The sequence below is a fragment of the Lipophrys pholis genome (genome assembly GCF_963383615.2).
Source record: "Lipophrys pholis genome assembly, chromosome: 15".
NCBI classification, from domain to species: domain Eukaryota; kingdom Metazoa; phylum Chordata; class Actinopteri; order Blenniiformes; family Blenniidae; genus Lipophrys; species Lipophrys pholis.
In genome coordinates, this window is record NC_137642.1 from 27,175,008 (window position 1) to 27,193,024 (window position 18,017).

The 18,017-nt window shown below is 44.4% G+C and overlaps 1 protein-coding gene across 1 annotated transcript; it reads left to right on the top strand.

Annotated features, from left to right (window-relative positions):
* Nucleotides 1–700: 700 nt before the first annotated feature.
* LOC308120513 (patatin-like phospholipase domain-containing protein 6) lies at nucleotides 701–15,037 on the top strand (the record flags this gene model as incomplete). Its single annotated transcript, XM_080481152.1, has 29 exons — nucleotides 701–733; nucleotides 925–1,009; nucleotides 1,100–1,176; nucleotides 1,297–1,460; nucleotides 1,562–1,721; nucleotides 2,068–2,148; nucleotides 2,573–2,701; nucleotides 2,803–2,883; nucleotides 3,484–3,663; nucleotides 4,066–4,143; nucleotides 4,330–4,535; nucleotides 4,686–4,817; nucleotides 4,964–5,087; nucleotides 5,331–5,444; nucleotides 5,523–5,598; nucleotides 5,695–5,829; nucleotides 5,945–6,008; nucleotides 6,216–6,384; nucleotides 7,084–7,266; nucleotides 7,384–7,502; nucleotides 7,613–7,769; nucleotides 7,991–8,107; nucleotides 8,429–8,498; nucleotides 9,213–9,329; nucleotides 11,110–11,246; nucleotides 12,264–12,416; nucleotides 13,895–14,011; nucleotides 14,088–14,175; nucleotides 14,382–15,037. 29 exons carry the CDS (start codon nucleotides 701–703, stop codon nucleotides 15,035–15,037), a joined length of 4,002 nt encoding a protein of 1,333 aa, XP_080337278.1.
* Between the last annotated feature and the right edge of the window lie 2,980 nt (nucleotides 15,038–18,017).

The window sequence follows — 18,017 nt, forward strand, 5'->3', positions numbered from 1 at the left end:
CGAGATGCGGCACAAAGATTACTATCATAGGTGCACCTTTGAGAGCACGGGCACAGAAAGCATATAAAAACTTGAGGAACATTAGGGACATATATGTCGCTATGACATTTGTTAACGATTTGACGAACCATTTCCTAAAAAAATTAAATGAAAAAATCGCAAAAGAAACTGTGGAGAAAATGTCTCATGCCAACCAGATGAGAGACACACCTCATAAAGGAGATGCAAGATCAAAGGAGATCAGTGTCAGGGACATCAAAGGAGAGGTTCAGTCTGTGCTCATAAGCTCACTGAAGAAGATCTTTTCTCACTGATATTAGTAACGTTTGCCTGGATTTGTTTCGTTACACACTCGTATTAACGTGTGTCTGCTTTAGTTTCGTTACACACTCGTATTAACGTGTGTCTGCTTTAGTTGTGTCTGCTTTAGTTTCGTTACACACTCGTATTAACGTGTGTCTGCTTTAGTTGTGTCTGCTTTAGTTTCGTTACACACTCGTATTAACGTGTGTCTGCTTTAGTTGTGTCTGCTTTAGTTTCGATACACACTCGTATTAACGTGTGTCTGCTTTAGTTTCGTTACACACTCGTATTAACGTGTGTCTGCTTTAGTTTCGTTACACACTCGTATTAACGTGTGTGTGCTTTAGTTTCGTTACACACTCGTATTAACGTGTGTCTGCTTTTGTTTCGTGACATCATGACGTTTGTGGGGGAAGAAGACACGAGCACGGTGAGTGTGGCGTTTCATTCCATTTGGTCCCTGTAGCAGGTATCGACAGTTGAAGTCAGTTGAAGTCAATATTTACCACAAAGTCGATGAAAGTACAAGCATAAACACTATTAGTACATTACAACACTCAAATAAAGCATCACTACTATCATTAACTCATCTCTATTCATCTTTGGTTCCTTCCTCTGCAGATGGTGGACTTGGTGATTGGTTCGGGCATCACCATCGTCCTCATCGCCATCCTCACCTTCATCTGGCGAAGGAATCGGCTGCGAAGTGAGTAACTGCTGCTGATGTCCATTAATAAACCTGAAAATTTCGCTCTGTGAAAATCGCTTTTAATGTGCCTTTAATATTCGGACCTAGACGCTCAGGAGGCGCCCAAGTACCGCTTCCGCAAAAGGGACAAAGTCATCTTCTACCTGCAGAAGATCAGGCGTAAAGTGAGTACCCAGTGGTTAGAAATACTTTACTCTAGGAGCCTGTATACAAATGGTACTTTGTAGTGATGATGAAACAAAGCCAAGATTAACTACAAGTAAATAACAATTGTTTCCCAACAGATATGCCAGTCTTTCGCCTCCCTTCTGCAAACTTCCTCCTCCTTTTGGCACCGCAGGAGGGCCAAGATTCCGCCGCCATCAGTGCAGGAGGCAGGCCTCAACGCATTCAATGTGGCCAACTCCCAGCTTTCCCCTGATGTACTCCACGTGCTCAGAAATGACGAGTGGGTAACTCTGGCAGACTGCATCGAATGAGTACACAGACCAACTTCACGTCCTGACATCTCTTTTTCTTTTTTCTTTTTTTCTTGTCCCGTCACGGTAGTTTGCTCTGTCACTTTGAGAAGCTGCTCTTCCTGGAGCTGTGCAAACACTTTGTGGGTCTGCACTTCCAGCAAGGAGAGCATGTGTTCAGGCCGCACCATCCCGACAACACCGTGTATGTGGTTCAGGATGGGAAACTGGAATTGTACCTTACCGAAAAGGTACGTTAACTTGTGTTTTCCTTCAGTGAATATGTTGTAACTTGCTCGTACTGATGTATTTTACCATGGAAGAAGGTCTGGCTGCAGCAACTGAGTATTCAGTCATTGCCACTGAGAGTTGACTGGAATAATTCAATTTAGAAAACTCGAGAAATCTGTCAGTAAAACTTTCAATAAAGCCGCCTATTATCTATACTGCTTTATGCAACTTGAGGTTGTGGGGACGAAAGTCAAAGGCAGGAGACGTCCTGGACAGACTGATTCAAGTTATTAGTTGTTTTAGTGTTTTTGTGTCTTTGGGTGCGTTGTGGCTATTGAGGTTTTTGTTTTTGTTTGCTTCATGTAGGATGGCACAGAAAGCGTGCTGAAGGAGATTTACCCCGGAGAGAGTCTTCACAGCCTCCTCGGTATTCTGGATGTCGTCACTGTAGGTCACACCCACCGGCGAAGCCTCGCGCTCCGAGTTATTGGGTCGCACATGTAGACATTTCCACACCATATACAAGTGTTGTATCGGATACATGTGGAAGTCATTGCTTTGCGCTCCACCTTCTTCCCACACGCAGTCTCTCCTAACAGCATTCATAGTCACCTTCTGACTCACTGAACCTATTCCATGTGTGGCTGTAATTTAACTTAAACTTAGTATGTAATGCATGCATTAATTAAGGATTTTATACATAGGCAGGCCTAACAATGGCCGTTTCTCAGTGTACATTAAGTCTTTGATTTTGAACTGTGAAGATTACTGATATTTCCCCCCCAACTGTAAAATGACTGACCGAGAACTTGAATTAGATCTTTGGTACACAGTAAGTATGATGCATCCTCTTGGGTTTCTTTGTATGCAGGGCCACCAGACGCCTTATCGCACAGTGTCAGCACGGGCAGCAGAGGCCTCCACTGTTCTCTGTCTACCTGTAGAGGCCTTCCTCTCTGGATTTGAGAGTTACCCTGAGAGCCTCGTGCGGGTGGTACAGGTGAGCATTGTCCTCATCTTGGTTCTCTCGTACTAAACACTAACCTCGTCTTTCATAACGTGATGGATCAAAAAAAATAATTTCCTGTTTTATCTGTTCAGATGATATTGGTTCGTCTCCAAAGAGTAACAGCCCTCGCCATGGGTAACAACCTGGGGCTGGCCAAAAAGCTCTTCAGTTATGTGAGTAATCACACACTGATACACCCACTTGTAGTCTCATGCAAATCTATAGTTTGTATATACATCGTTTTGGAGGATTTATTCGGAAACTGTTAGCCGTTAACGTCCCAAAATCGAATCGATTGGTCTTTGGATGGTGACAAATCATTGCTGAAGATTTCATGCAATTTGGATTAAAAGGTTTTCTTGAAAAGTTGGATACATACATACATACCAATAAATAAATACAAAGACAAAAACAACCTTCCCCCCAACTGGCGAAGGTAAAAAAAAAAACAAAGAAAACCGGCAGGAAAATAATAAGATAATCAAACGGCCACCTAGAAAAGCAATCTTTGCACCTTGCCACTGAAGCAGGCACAAAAATGAAGAGTCTACTTGAAGTAAAAATAGCTCAGGAGTAATTCTGTGTTTAAAATCTTGACTCGTGGGTGGAGCCTACCTGTCGAAGGTGCACCTCAGTCCATCACAGGGCAAATGAAGAGACACACACACACACACACACATTAAGGGGCATCAAGCTCAGACTTGAACCTGGGACTCGCCGGTACGAGCCTGAGCGTCGAAATACCACCATGTGTATTGTATATATATTCGCAGTCGGAATCTCAGGACCAACGTGAGAAGAACGCGACAGTAGACGAGGGTCCATCTGGGATCTGCTCGTGTCCAGAGGAGGAGTCGGCTGTGGACAATATCGTTACACCGGTGTCCGATGACGCCAACGCAGCTCTGATGGAGGAAGCCCAGAAGGAAGTCCTGAAAGTCCTGAGAATTGAGGTTTGTTTTATTGCGTTTGCCTGTTAATGTGTTAGTGTGTAGTACTCAGCCATCGGTTTCATGTGGCGGCATTTCTTATCTGTCGAGTGTTAAAGAATTCCAGTCTAAACCAATAATCCGACATTTGCTGTCGTAGGAAATTGTTTCTGTTCACTTTTTGAATCAGTACATAGTACAGCCTCCCTGTGTGTATTTCACTGGGTATTGCTATTTACTCATTCAAACTTTCACAGTGTAACTTGATAAAAGTGTGACAGATGATATGAAGGTTACAGAGTGGGTTTTTTTTTTTTTTTTTTTTTTTTAACTAAAATCGCACAAAAGGACACTGTATTGCTTTACCGTTTGTTTTTTAAGTGCTTGGCTTGATTTATCTTGACTGTTTGGTTTTGTCTTACCCAGGATCCATCCCTGTTAATTGGAAGAGTGACTCTGCACCATGCGGAGGCTGGGGCCAACATAGCAAGCCAGGGAGAGCAGGTACTTCACACGCAACACACTGGACCTACTTTCTCTAAAGTTTTCACAACTTGGGAAAAAGTTCCGGAAAGCAGGCCCCGTGTGTCAACATGTACTTTTCACAAAACAGTTCGAGTGCGTCCTAGAACACAAAAGCCATCAAGTGTCTCGTTTCACAAAGAACTTTTGTTTATTTCCATCTCAAAGGATGCAAGTCTGCACTTGGTCCTGTCGGGTTGTTTGCACGTTTACCAGCGGATGACCAACAAGCAGGAAGACGACTGCTTGTTTGTGATCCAACCGGGAGAGATGGTGGGCCAGCTCGCTGTGCTCACCGGGGAACCTCTTCTCTTCACCGTCAAAGCTTTCAGCGACTGTGCCTACCTGAAGATCTCAAAGTCACACTTCTATGAGTGAGTCAATCATCTTTGCTGTCAAACTTTACACGAAAAGGCGTGATTTAATCGCCGAGGGCCACTTATATCTCAGATAAGTCAGACAGCATTGATTTGTCTTTTGTTTTGTTTCCTCTGTTGTCATTGCCTTTTTGCTGCCCCCTGCAGGATCATACAGGAGCAGCCCAGTGTGGTACTGACTGTGGCCCACACGGTGGTCAAGCCAATGTCTGCTTTTGTCAGAGAGATGGACTTTGCTACGGACTGGATGGCTGTCAAAGCTGGTAGAGCCCTCTACAGGTACCTTCAGCCCATTCTCAAGCACGTACACAATTGTTTTATTCGCCCGACATGTTTGAATATCTTGTTTATCATCCTTGGATGTCTCATTAACAATTCATTTTAGTTGATGCATCACCTGTCTTTGTTTCTCTTCACACGTACAGACAGGGCGACCAGTCAGACAGCATTTACATTGTTCAGAATGGACGTTTGTGCTCAGTATTCTCCAAGGCAAATGACAAGAAGGAGCTGGTTGATCAGTACGGTAGAGGAGACTTCGTCGGCGTGGTGAGAAAATACCTTTTTTTTTTCCTTCTCAGTCAAAATGTCATTCTGCTTGTGAGTTGAATAAAGCTCAGCTGTCAAATCAAGTTGAACATTAATGAATTAAGAGCTTTAAGAGTGCTTTTAGCCACGTCAAGATTCAGACATCTTTCGTCACGATTTGTGTTTGAAAATCATGTTTTTCTCTGTTTCTATGTCTGTCATCACAGTATCAACTCAATAGTTTGTGTTTTCTCTTTTCGTTAGGTGGAGGCCTTGAACATGGAGCCTTGGACCACCACAGTCCACGCTGTGAGAGACACCAACCTGGTTAAACTGAATAAGGGAACAATCAACTACATGAAAAGACAACATCCAAAGGTCTGAGGTTGTATCAAGGAACGCTGGGCTGAAATTCCGCATGCTGCGCGATACCAACGTTTATTTCTTTGCGTTTAGGTGCTGATAGAATCTTTGCGCTCATTGATTCAGAAGTTTCTGAGGAACCGGCAGCAGGGTCATAGGCCATCCTCAGGTAAGACGGTATTGATTATTTTTATCTGCACGCATATATACCGTTTCTCACCACCTTTGTCAGTTCAGCTTCTTGGTCTGTTTACATGTCGTTCAGACCTCAATATGGTGACAATTGCCGATGTCACCAACCCTGCAAGCAACTTCTCCACTGTGGCCGTGCTGCCTGTGAGCGATGAAGTGCCAATCGATGCGTTCAACCTGGAGCTCAGCCATGCCCTGAGTGCCATTGGTAACCTCACTGATTATCTGTGTTCTCTCGTTCCAAACTAACTTGGTATGCTGGACAGAAGCAGACAGTTTCTTGGATTCTTACATCTGGTGCTTCCTCTGTCTGACCCCTGCAGGGCCCACCCGGTTATTGACCAGTGACAATATAAGGGAGCGTCTGGGTGATTCAGCTTTGGACAGGTCAGTCTGATTATTAAAGGTTAATCTCAGCACGTTATTCACGTTTAACCTCGTGTGTTGGTCACTGCGATTGTGACCAGTCTGCTGCATGAAGTCGCTGTAGTTTTATTTCCTTTTCGCTGTTCTTTCTCTTGAATACAGTTTGGGTTTTTTTGTTGTTGTTGTTTCAACTCCTCCTCATCCATGCTTCCCTTCTCTGCCCAATAGCATTCACAAGGATCATCTCTCCGGCTGGCTGGCCCAGCAAGAGGACATTAACCGGATTGTCCTATTCCAGGCTGACAAAAGTATGACTCCATGGACTCAGTGCTGCATCCGCCAGGCTGACTGCATCCTTATCGTGGGCCTTGGGGATCAGGAACCTGCTCTGGGAGAAGTACGTGTGTGTGTGTGTGTGTGTGTGTGTGTGTGTGTGTGTGTGTGTGTGTGTGTGTGTGTGTGTGTGTGTGTGTGTGTGTGTGTGTGTGTGTGTGTGTGTGTGTGTGTGTGTGTGTGTGTGTGTGTGTGTGTGTGTGTGTGTGTGTGTGTGTGTGTGTGTAGTCTAAAAAGGGAAAATGCTAAACAAATTTAGCACCATATTCAACACCTGCCGTTACTTTCCTGAAGCCTTTACCGTGTTTCTAAACTGCTGTCTACTCAAACACCGCAGTTGGGAGGGGGGATTCTCTTTAAGTAGCAGGGGGGGCGGCTTGGTGTCGCGGTGGCAGTAAAGAGAGCAGAGAAGCTTCGGGATCTCTGTCCCCCGCCACGTCCTCCAGCTCATCTTGAGGGACCCCCGAGCTGCTCCCAGGCCAAGCCAGAGATATAATCGCTCCAGTGAGTCCTGGGCCGACCTCAGGGCCTCCTTCTAGTTAGACGTGCCTGGTAAACCGCTAAAGGGAGGCCACCAGGGGGCGTCCTGATCAGATGAACCACCTCAACTGGCTCCTCTCAATGTGGAGGAGTCGCGGGTTCGAGTCTCTCCCGGATGGCTGAGCTCCTCACTCTGTCACAAAGAGTGACGTCGCCGCTTATTTGAAGAATGGAGCATGCTGTCACTGGTAACATTTGAACTTATTTCTCTTTTTGCCTCCAGTTGGAGCATGTGCTGGAAAAGAAAGCCTACGGGACTCTGAAGCAGCTGGTGCTGCTGCACAAAGAGGACGGTCCTGGACCCTCCAGGACAGCGGAATGGCTCAACATGCGCAGTTGGTGCTCGGGACATCTTCACCTCAAATGTCCCCACAGGGTGTTTTCCAGCCGAAGCCCCAGCAAACTGGTGAGAAACCTTGAAAACGACTCCCAGATGTTTCCTGTTCAGTTAAGGTTTTTTTTTGGTTTTGCTTTTCCGGATTCTGCGAAATACCAATCATTTGTGCCAACGTATGCTTTGCAGAGGGACCTGTATGAGAAGGTGTTTGAGAAAACCCCTGACAGACACAGTGACTTCTCTCGACTGGGCCGGATGCTCACTGGAAATAGCATCGCCCTCGTGCTGGGAGGAGGCGGAGCCAGGTGAGCAGGAACGACATCTACGATATGTTCTGTGTTTTCTCCAGGACAGCGGTGCCATTTGTGTTTTGTGGACTGCCTGTTGTTAATCATTTATGATTCTTTTTGTGCAGAGGCTGCGCTCATGTGGGTGTGATGAAGGCTATGGAGGAAGCAGGGATTCCTATTGACATAGTGGGCGGGACGTCAATTGGTTCATTTATTGCGGCTTTGTATGCCGAGGAGAGGTGTGTTGGTCGAGTCAAACAGAGAGCCAGAGAGTGGTCCAAGGTACAATGCACAGTTGAATTATTATTCCAATAATTTGTCTTTTGCAGAACCTATTCTTGTTGTTGTTATTATTGATGATTTGGTCCTATAAACAAAAAAAATTCAAAATCATTTTACATCCTTCAAAATGTATACATTTCTTCTAACCTTTTCATTTTAAATGGCAATGGGCAATTATCAGGACGTACTTGACCGTTTTCTCCATCTGTGTTTTGATGCAGGGCATAAATTCATTCTTTAATGTTATGCTGTTTCTTATCAAATCCATCACCTCCACGTACTCTTGCTCTGCCTTCAACGCCAACATCTACAGTGTGTTCCGGGACAAGCAAATTGAGGTGAGGCCCCGTGAGGAATTAACAAAACGTCACAGAGTATTTCTGCAGTGGCTCCTACGGGGGGGTCGTGAGGGACAGTTTTAGGCAGCGAGCCGGCCGGCCGGTGAATTCTTGGGGACAATTTAACATTTCACTGTATTTTGCATCAGAATGTCATTAGAATTGACTTGTTGCGATTGTAATAATTTTCAGAACTAATTGTTTGATCTTCCAACAAAATCTAGACAATTTCATCTTTCGTCTTTAAGTCGGACAAACAAACAAATATATCGAAAGTTCTATGTACAGCTCTGCAGTTTATGAATGTATTTGTGTCCCCAGGACCTGTGGCTGCCTTATTTCAATATCACCACTGACGTCACAGATTCTGGCATGCGCATTCATCGGGATGGTGAGTGACTGCCGAGTCAACAGTATTACTACACTTGACAGGCTATCAGTTTTTCATTGCTTCTTCGTTTTAGTACTTTGATATATTGCACATTTACTAAATTCCTATGCAAAACCAAGTAAAGTAACTGAATGAGCCGTTGACACAACTTGATCCAATCAATGATTTGAACTAATGTTCAAATCATTGGTAGGTTTCAAAAGTAATTCAAGTAGTGGTTTGCAAAAAGAAAAAATGGCACAGCAAATACTGTATTGGTCCATATATAAGGCATATGGATTTATATGAATGATGTGTCAAATTTTAATTCAGAAAGTGAAATGAAAGTTCCTATTTCATTTTTACTTTCTGAACTCGTATCTCCCCTGCAGAACTTTGGCCGATCCTTGACAATATTTCTAAAACTGAAATCTTTTCATTGCTTTTTCGTTCATCGCTTATGTCTAAATCTCCCAGATGAAGCTTCAGCTTTACCAGTTAACCAAGTCCTTCCCGATATAACGCCACCATTTTGTTGAAAGGCTACGCCGTAGTCAAACTAACGAGTCACTGGCCCTAAAACGCCGACGCTTCCCCCCTTTGTCCACGTCAACATGGAGGATCCGCAACGCTTCACTTCCCCTCCTTTCCTTTTAATGACGTCACACGTTGCTTCCCTCATTCAACTCGTGTCATTGATCTGACTGATCCCTCCCTCTCTCCCTGGTGTGCCAGGCTCTCTATGGCATTACGTCCGGGCGAGCATGTCCTTTCTGGGGTACCTGCCGCCTCTCAGCGATCCCAAGGATGGCAACATGCTAGTGGATGGTTCCTACGTCAACAACCTGCCAGGCAAGTACAGGTTTACTGTTTGGAGCTTTTCTGCTGAAGTTTTTTTTTTTGTTTCTTATTAAAAGGGGCTGGGTGATAATTATATTCAGGAGTGTTCAGCACACACTTTGGTAATTATATCAGTCATATTATTTAGTTGCTTTTAAAAAAGAACAACTAGTCTAGGCGAGCTGAACTACTACAAACCTGTAGTAAAATGAGCAGTTTCCTGAGCTTTACATCATGTAACGCTCCAGTTTGAGAGGAGAGTAGATCCTCTTCAATACAGAACTGAATGTCCTTTTTTGAGTGTATTTAAAGCACGAGCCTGTTCCACCCTAGTTTTTTATGGAGGGAGCTTTTTTTTTTCTCTTTAATCCTAAAACTTGAATTTCCATGTGATTTCTACTCCAGGAAAAATATCTGGTATGTATTTAAAGTGTAGAAACAAGCAGTTTTTTTTTTGGTCTGCGCACCACCTAAATACAAATCTGTGCTTCCTGCAAGCGTTTGACTTTGTGCCAGGCGCATATTGCTGCAGTGTTTACGGAACGTGAAACAAGACACAAGTTTTGTTTAACTTTAAAGGGGTCGTATTATGCAGCTTCTCAACACTTTCTCATGGCCTCGTTGGTCCAGAAACTTTGTATTCAAAGTTTCTAGCTTTTCCTCAATTTTCCCTACATTTGAATATTGGATCGTAGGAGCTGCATTCAGAATCTGCTGTGTCTGTGTGAGCTGGACTGGCTCCGCCCACACATGCCCATCTTGGGAAGAGGAGGAAGCACCTCCTCTCGTGGTGCCATGCGCCAGAGCAGAGCTGCCTAATTGTGGGAGGAGTCAAAGGGAGGAGCCTCCCTTGATTAGTATTGGCTAAACCCCCGATGACACTATATAGGGTCTGATCTCTGATTGGCTGGTTGGAGCAACACACTTTTTAAAACCTGAAACAAGCCAGGGAGAAAGAGGACAGACTGTCTTCACTTCTGGGACGACAGTCCAGGTATGGGGACGAGTAGTACTGCTGGAGAACCAGTAGAAAGTAAATTTTGTATAATATGACCCTTTAATATGGCGCACAGATGAAAACTCCATTGAGTATAATAAGTGTATAATAACAAGTACAGAGAAAAGACATATTTCACAAAGCTCCAGACTGGCGTTTCACGATACTTCATTTGGTATGGGCGTCATGTCCTTCCCTGTTATGTCCCAGGCGATCAGCTTCAGAGGTTTGTGAAGTATGTTTGTTTTGTTTTTGTTTATTTCTGAGCTCAAAGATTGATCCAACTAAAGGGGGGGGCCTCTTAAAATCAACAACCCTCATTGCAGAACTCTGCTGCTCACAGTTCTCCCTGAAGAGTATGCGCTCAATCGTCTGATTTCACGGTTGCCTATCGTAGGCTGGATCAGGACTTCAGCCTTCTGGAATGTTCTGTTTCTATTTTTGAATCGGCTGAGCAGCACAGGTCAGGCTGTACTCAACACTAACAAGTTGATGAGAAGGGTCATGACATCAGGCCCTGTGGGAGAAAGTACCGTTTTCCTCCTCTTAAATTGCACTTATGTGTCTCTAATTGGCCATAAAATCTTTTGAGTGTGTCCCACAACTTCAAAAGCTGTGTTTTTGTGGTGTAGGCCTGTTGGAATATCGTGCCTCCTAAAATGCAGGTCAGAGGGAAACTGTGATCCTGAAACAAGCTCTGGATAACAGGATTTGTTGTTTTATCTCTTCTCCTGCTGTGTTCGTACATCTTGTGTGATTGCGTGCGGCTAATACCCGATGCTAAACATCCAACAGCGGACGTAGCGAGGAACATGGGTACCAGGACCGTCATAGCCATCGACGTGGGACGCCAAGAAGGGACCAATGCCTATCGCCTGTCTCGCTGGTGGTTGCTGTGGAACAGGATCATTCCCTGGGCAAAGAAAATAAAGGTAGAGTACGGCTTAGCAGCACGGAAACTTTCCAGAATGACAACATTCTTGATACACCTATTAGGGACAATGTGTTTCATTCAGGAGAAAAACAAACAACATTTGGGTGAAGGAGGTGTAGTATTGATTGTGGACCACACAGGGTTCAGATTGAGTTTTTTCACACCTTCATTTGGCCCATTTGGCGTTCAAGCAGCACTTTAGAGATCGGATTAAGCCGTCTGGAAAACGTCCTGCAGTTACACCAGCTGCTGGTTTGGGGGCGCTGTCGCCGGAAACAAACACCGACCAGAGAGGAAGTGAAGAAGAAACGCGGCTCATTGATTGGTCCGGACCGAAAGCGGAAGTCCCGCTGCTTTAGACCATGGTGGCTAGGCTAGTTAGCTCGTGGCTAATGGGTAGCCTCAAACAACTGCGATATGTATAGTCTTCAGACCAGATATCAACGAGAGTCTTGATCACGACTCCACGTCTGCCCGCGACACATTGTCCAACTTTCCTTTCTGCGTCTGCTTCTTCTTTTTCTTCGCGCGGTTAGCTTTGTTGGCTCACTACCCAGAATGCAATGCGCTCTGCGTCACGTCCTCTGGAAAGACCGTTTGCATTAAGAAGTTATGCCGGAATAAACCGCGCGGTCCAGATCTGCTGTGGTTTTTTCCAGATTTCTGGATTTTTCAAACGTTCTCCGCGCTCAAGTCGAACTTTAATCATTTCAAAATACACAGTAACGTTCCCAAAGCAAGTTTTGTACCGTTCCATATCGCATTTTCAGTGAACACTTTACACGTCCACTGCATCTTACTTAAATATCTGTGTCACTTTTCAATTCAAACAGGTTTGTCAGCTCAGAACTTCCCATGCTAAAACACCACACCTCCGTTTTTTAATGCTTCTCATTGATAGAGGACGTCGATCGCTGTGCCGCAGAAACAAATAGATCCCAAAAAAATATTTCTCATTTAACTGCTGATGTGTTTCACCACCAAATTAAATCCTCGATCTTCCCACACCCCACAGATGCCAGACCAGGCAGAGATCCATTCACGGTTGATGAACATGAAGAGTATGCAGCAACTGGAAATGGTGAAGAAGTGCCCCTCCTGCCACTACGTCAGACCCCCCATTGTGAGCTTCATGACCACCGACTTCACCAAGTTTGATGAGATCCACGTGAGTTACCGCCACACCAGGGTCCGGTTTTAATCATTCGTCAAATCTCTCCACTCGTGAACTTGAAACTAGGTTGTGCTTGAAATCGCTCGACATCCCGTGGAGGAGGAGTTGGAAAGGAACTGCAGAGTATTTTGGGGTTCATATAGGAATTAGCAAATCGTTTAAAAAAAGAGAAACAGTGAGGATGAAAAAAGGAAAAGGAAGGAATGCTTTTTTTTTTTCTTCCAATCTTTAGTTTTACAGATTTATGAATACAGGAATATGAATAGACAGTCAGTGGATCAATCCCATCATGCTTTGCGGTATGCATTCATGATCCCATTTTTTTAGTTTTTTACCTAAAGCATGCCAGTATTGAAGATGGATTTTTTCTTTTCTTTTTTTTTTTTTTAAACCAATCCATCTCGTCATGTGTCTTTGAAAATTACAAGAAACACTGTAGTTGTTCAGAGTCTGATCAGGAAACAACAAACATTTTTTTTTATTGTATTTTTTGACATTATTTAGCAGCTTTGACCAGGTGTGGTTTTTATTTACCATTTACCATTTTTTTGTTTTCTCTAAAATACTTCAGGTTATGTAATTAACCTGCATAAAGTTCTGACAGTGGGAATCTATCCATTCATGTGTACATTGATCAGATCATTATAAACGGGGTGACGGTGCCTTCTCCAACCCGGTCATGATTTCCATGCTGCGAAACCTTTAATCACATTATTTGTGGTGGTTTGTGTGGTATTTCCATGTAACAACAGTTAAAGACGCTCATGAGTTTTCACTGTGTTAAATGGTTCATTTCATCAAGGACAATTGTTTATTAGTATTCTGACGCTGAGTTGCATGTTTGTCCCTGTAGTTATGTAATAACGGTGCAATATGTAATAATGCAATACATTTTCAGTTCGGTATGTAATAACTCTGCATTTTGCAATGATCTGTTACACTAATTATTACTGACACAAAAATTTGAGTTTTTACACCTGCAATCTGCATTATTTTATGTAATTATTATAGATGATACGAGGCATAAAAACACAAACATTTCTTACATTACATATTGCACTATTATTACATAATGCGGCTCGACACAACTGCATTTTGTAATAACTGTTGCAATATGTAACAAGTTATTTCAAAATGCGGCAAAGTTTATTACAAAATATGTTTGAGAATTTCATTACAAAATGCAGCGTTATTACATAATGAGTTGAAAATGTATTACATATTGCACCGTTTGTTATGTAATAACAATGCGACGCTACAGTCCCCATTGTAAAATGTATTGCACTACATTGTAACAAGCGTTAGCGGTGTCTCACTTGGATATTTATAGAATCCAGTGTAGAATGTCGACGTGTAAAAGTTAAAATGCCACCAGCTCGTAAAGGTCATTAAGGACGTTATTTTATTTTAATTCCACTGAACCCAGGCTCGTGCCGTCTGTATCTTGTTACTTAAATGACTCTGTGTTTCAGGACGTGGGATACCGGCACGGCAAGCAGCTATTCGTCCGCTGGGCCCAAAACCACGATATCGAGAACATGCTGAAAGACCACCGTTTAGCCGATGACTACAACGGCAGAAGAGCCAACGTGAGACACCGGCAATACATTCAAATCTCCCGTCGAGTCATTCAGAATAAATGAACATTCCCCCTCTGTGTTTCAGTCCTCCACGAGTCCAGGAGCCGGCTTCACTGTCCTCGCTGAGGTTGTATCCAGAAACCGACCGGTCCAAAGCTACGCGCTCCATAAAGGTAAAGTTCATTTAGGGTTGTTTTTTTTGTTTGTTTGTTTTTGTTCCACCAGTCACATCCACTTGAGGTGCAGTTCCTCTCAGATCATGACAGATTTAATCAATGTAATATATAAAAGGGTTGCATCTACGCCTGTGACAATGACACATTTTGCTGGATGATAAATTGTCCTCAAAGATTATTGCTTATGATAATTGCTTGTGTAGAGAGCCGATCCCACGAAGGAGGAGCGTGCGCAGTGAGTGATTCGAGTGTGACGTCATCGAGTGCGATCCAACATGGCGGCACCCAGTCTGTGAAACAAACGTCTCCGTCCAGCGGGAAGAAAACAAAACAAAACAAACAAACAAAAGGAAAACCGCTGGAAGAGGACTCGATAGAAGATCTTCAAACCGACTTGGACGAGTGCTGCGACGGTCTCGTCATGTCTGAGACTCCGCAGACTGCGTCCTCCAAGAGGAGCTGTCCGGAGCCGTCTCCGCCGGCGACTCCATCCCCAAACAAACCGTTCGAGGACATCCTGGACAGCATCAACACCAAGCTGTCCAGCATCAATACCCGACTGGATGTGGTCGAGGTGATCCACCACGACTTTCATTCCATCCGGGACTCGCTGGAGTTCGGCCTGGAGCAGGTGGCCGAGCTGACAGCTGAGAACCGGGGAGTACGGGAAGACGTGAAGTCGCTGAGCAAAGGATTGACCGAGATCTCGGAGGAGAACAAGAAGATAAAGGAGTCGATCCTTGATCTCCAGAGTCGGAGCATGCAGGACAACCTCGTCTTGGCGGGACTGCCCGAGCGGGCGGAGGAGGACGCCGAGACATCGCTGCAGCCTGAAGCTTCCTGCCAACACCATGAATAAGATCTCCTTTGCCCACGTCTCCACGGGAGACGACAGGACGACCAGCGCCCGCTGCCCATCATCGCCAAGTTTGAACGTTTCAAACAGAAAGTGCTGGTGAAGAGCCGCGGCAGGGAACTGTGAGGGACGGACTTCAGCATCAACGACCAGTTCCCGAAGGAGATCCTGGACCGCCGCCGCCTGTTCTTGTGAGGAAGAAGCTCATCGCTGAAGGAGCCCGAGCCGTCATCACAGTGGACAGGTTGTATGTCAACGGCCAGCTGTTCCGGACCCCGTCAGGACCCCCTGGCTCTACTGATGGTCCTCACAAACTGAGTATAACCACTCTAACACACACACACACACACACACATCACAGGTTTACTCAGGCCCAGGTAAGTATTTAACAGCATCGAAAGTGCGGAAAACAGCACTCCGGTTTCTTTTCTTTTCGTTTTTTTTTTTTGCACTCAGGTTTCTCCGAGACGGGGTCGGCGAGCGCCGCCGTGCTCCGACCTGAGATCCACAACTGAACAAGCGCTTCATACTGTTTGTGTTAAATTAACAGACCAAACCATTAACCCATATATTTATTCATTTTCTTTTCAGATTGACCTTAATTCCTTCATTACATTGTGCGCACAAGTGTGCTTTTGGTGCACAGCTGAAGGGGTAATCTCAGATGAACCATTTTAATTGTCACGACTTGGAGAACGCCGTGTCGGCTGAATTCAATTAAAGTAGAAAACCTAATATATAGAGAAATGAGAGATCAGGGAAGTCAGTTTGTGGGCCCTCCCTTTGACTCCTCCCACAATTAGGCAGCTCTGCTCTGGCACATGGCACCACGAGAGGAAGTGCCTCCTCCTCTTCCCAAGATGGGCACGTGTGGGCGGAGCCAGTCCAAAAACAATGAACTTGGTTTCTGGACCAACGAGACCATTTGGAAGAGTTCAAACCTGGACAATATGACTCCTTTAAAGTCTCTGTTCTGGTGTGTATGTACAATGAGGCCACGCTCAGCCCCGGCATACTCTAAACCTCTGAGCTTTCTGTGTTGAATGACAATAATATTCAAATTTAGTCCACCAACAAGCACTTTCAAGGAATATTAAAATTCATCCCTATAGCGCGATTTGACAAATTGCTTATCTGCTGATTTAGAGATGATGAATAGGAGTGAAATGATAGAGGGAGGGCGGGAGCGCACAGTGAAAACCCGCCAAAAAAAGAAGCAAAATAAAAGGCAAAAGAAGATGAGAAGGTAATTTGTGCAGGTGACATGAAAGACAACCTGAAGGTCTCATGGAGGAAAAAGCATCTTGTTTCACATCAGAGAAAACAAGCAATCAACACATAGCGGGCAGGAAATTGATATCAAAGGTGACGTTGGCAGAACAAGAGCGGGGTTGCGTGGAAATGAAACCTTGGGAGGCGTCACATGTAATGACTTCACATAAATCTTATTTCAGAGAAAATGACACAACTGCTTTGGAGGAACCGATTTGGTGATGTTGCAAAGTATTGCGAGGTAATTTCTGCAACGCTGTCGATTAGGGATTATCGCGCAGAGAGTCACAGAATATTAATGCTTCTGTGCTGCTCAAATACATGAAGGGAACAAGTAAGGAAACGATATCGTCTATTCTGTGTGTGTGTGGGATTGTGAGGCCTGAAGCTCCAATCTTGCCCGGGGGACCAAAAGAGACTCGGGATGGGGCCGATCCGATCCAGTATCAGTACCCGGTTCCAATACCAACGTAATTCACGGATTGGAGATTTCTGATCCATGAAGCCTCGTCTGTGCTTCGCTGTTACTGAAATGACTCCACAGTGTTTCCCTGCCGCCGCTCTGCTCGCCGGCTGCAAACTGTGGACTGGATTTCCTGATGGGAGGCGGGTCTCAATGAGACCAGGAGGAATGAGTCAGGAAATCCATTCCACAGTTTGCGGCCAGCGAGCAGGCTAGGGAAGTAGCACTGTGCTATCCAGCTTTTCATGACACCATGTTGCTGTCTGGGCGGATTTTACGCTCAAAACACCACAGAAACATGGATGTTGGCAAAGCCGTAGAACAGCGAGGCGACACTCTGCAGCCACACGTCAGCGTTTTAAAACTCCAGCTCGCCGAGGAGAACGGCGCTGGCATCAAAACAATGAAAAGCAGCTCCTCCGGGCTGTCAGCAGGCGATTCACACCTCCAGCTGCCCCCTACCCCACATAAAACCATGTGAAAATAGTCCCAATTGTTCATGCTGCGTTGCTAAAGAATCCCTCCAGGGATTACTAAAGTGATTCTGCGGTTTAAAAGATAGAACTAGTTTATTTTTGACAAAAATACTTTTTACTGCTTCCTTTTCTGTCCTGATACTAACCTCAAGTTGTCTTTTGAGAGAATACATGTATACATTCGTACATTTCATACTTGCTCGTAGAGAGGAGTTTATTACAGCCTCATATAAAATCATTAATAATGATAATAATATCAAAGCAAACAGCTATAGTATTGGTATCGGCAGATATCCAAATTTAGGTATCGGATCGGAAGTGACAAAAAATGTGGAACGGTGCTTCTCCAAAAGAGACCGTGTTTGTTTGGTTTTATTTTAAATAAATTCTTTCCCTTGCTTTAACTGGACCGCCGTGTTTTTGTAAAGTAAAGACAAACTCTGGATGACAGACGGACAGAGCCTCATATGAAGCCGCTTCAATGGATACTTACATTTTTAAGAAAGTGAGAAAGCTGGACGGATCCTTATACGGATCAAATTCGGATGGGAGGATAAAACTGGGAATGACTGATGATGGATGGATCCCGACATGATAAAAATGATGGATTAGGTTTGACTTGACTCACAAGGTGAGAAACGAGCTTCAGCCCACAGATTAACTCCGCCAAGAAAGTGTTTCACAAAGCATGAATAAGATTCCCACTTAAGATGCTTTTTTTTTTTTTTTTTTTTTTTGTGGACAAAACCCTTTCCTGCATGACCATCCATCA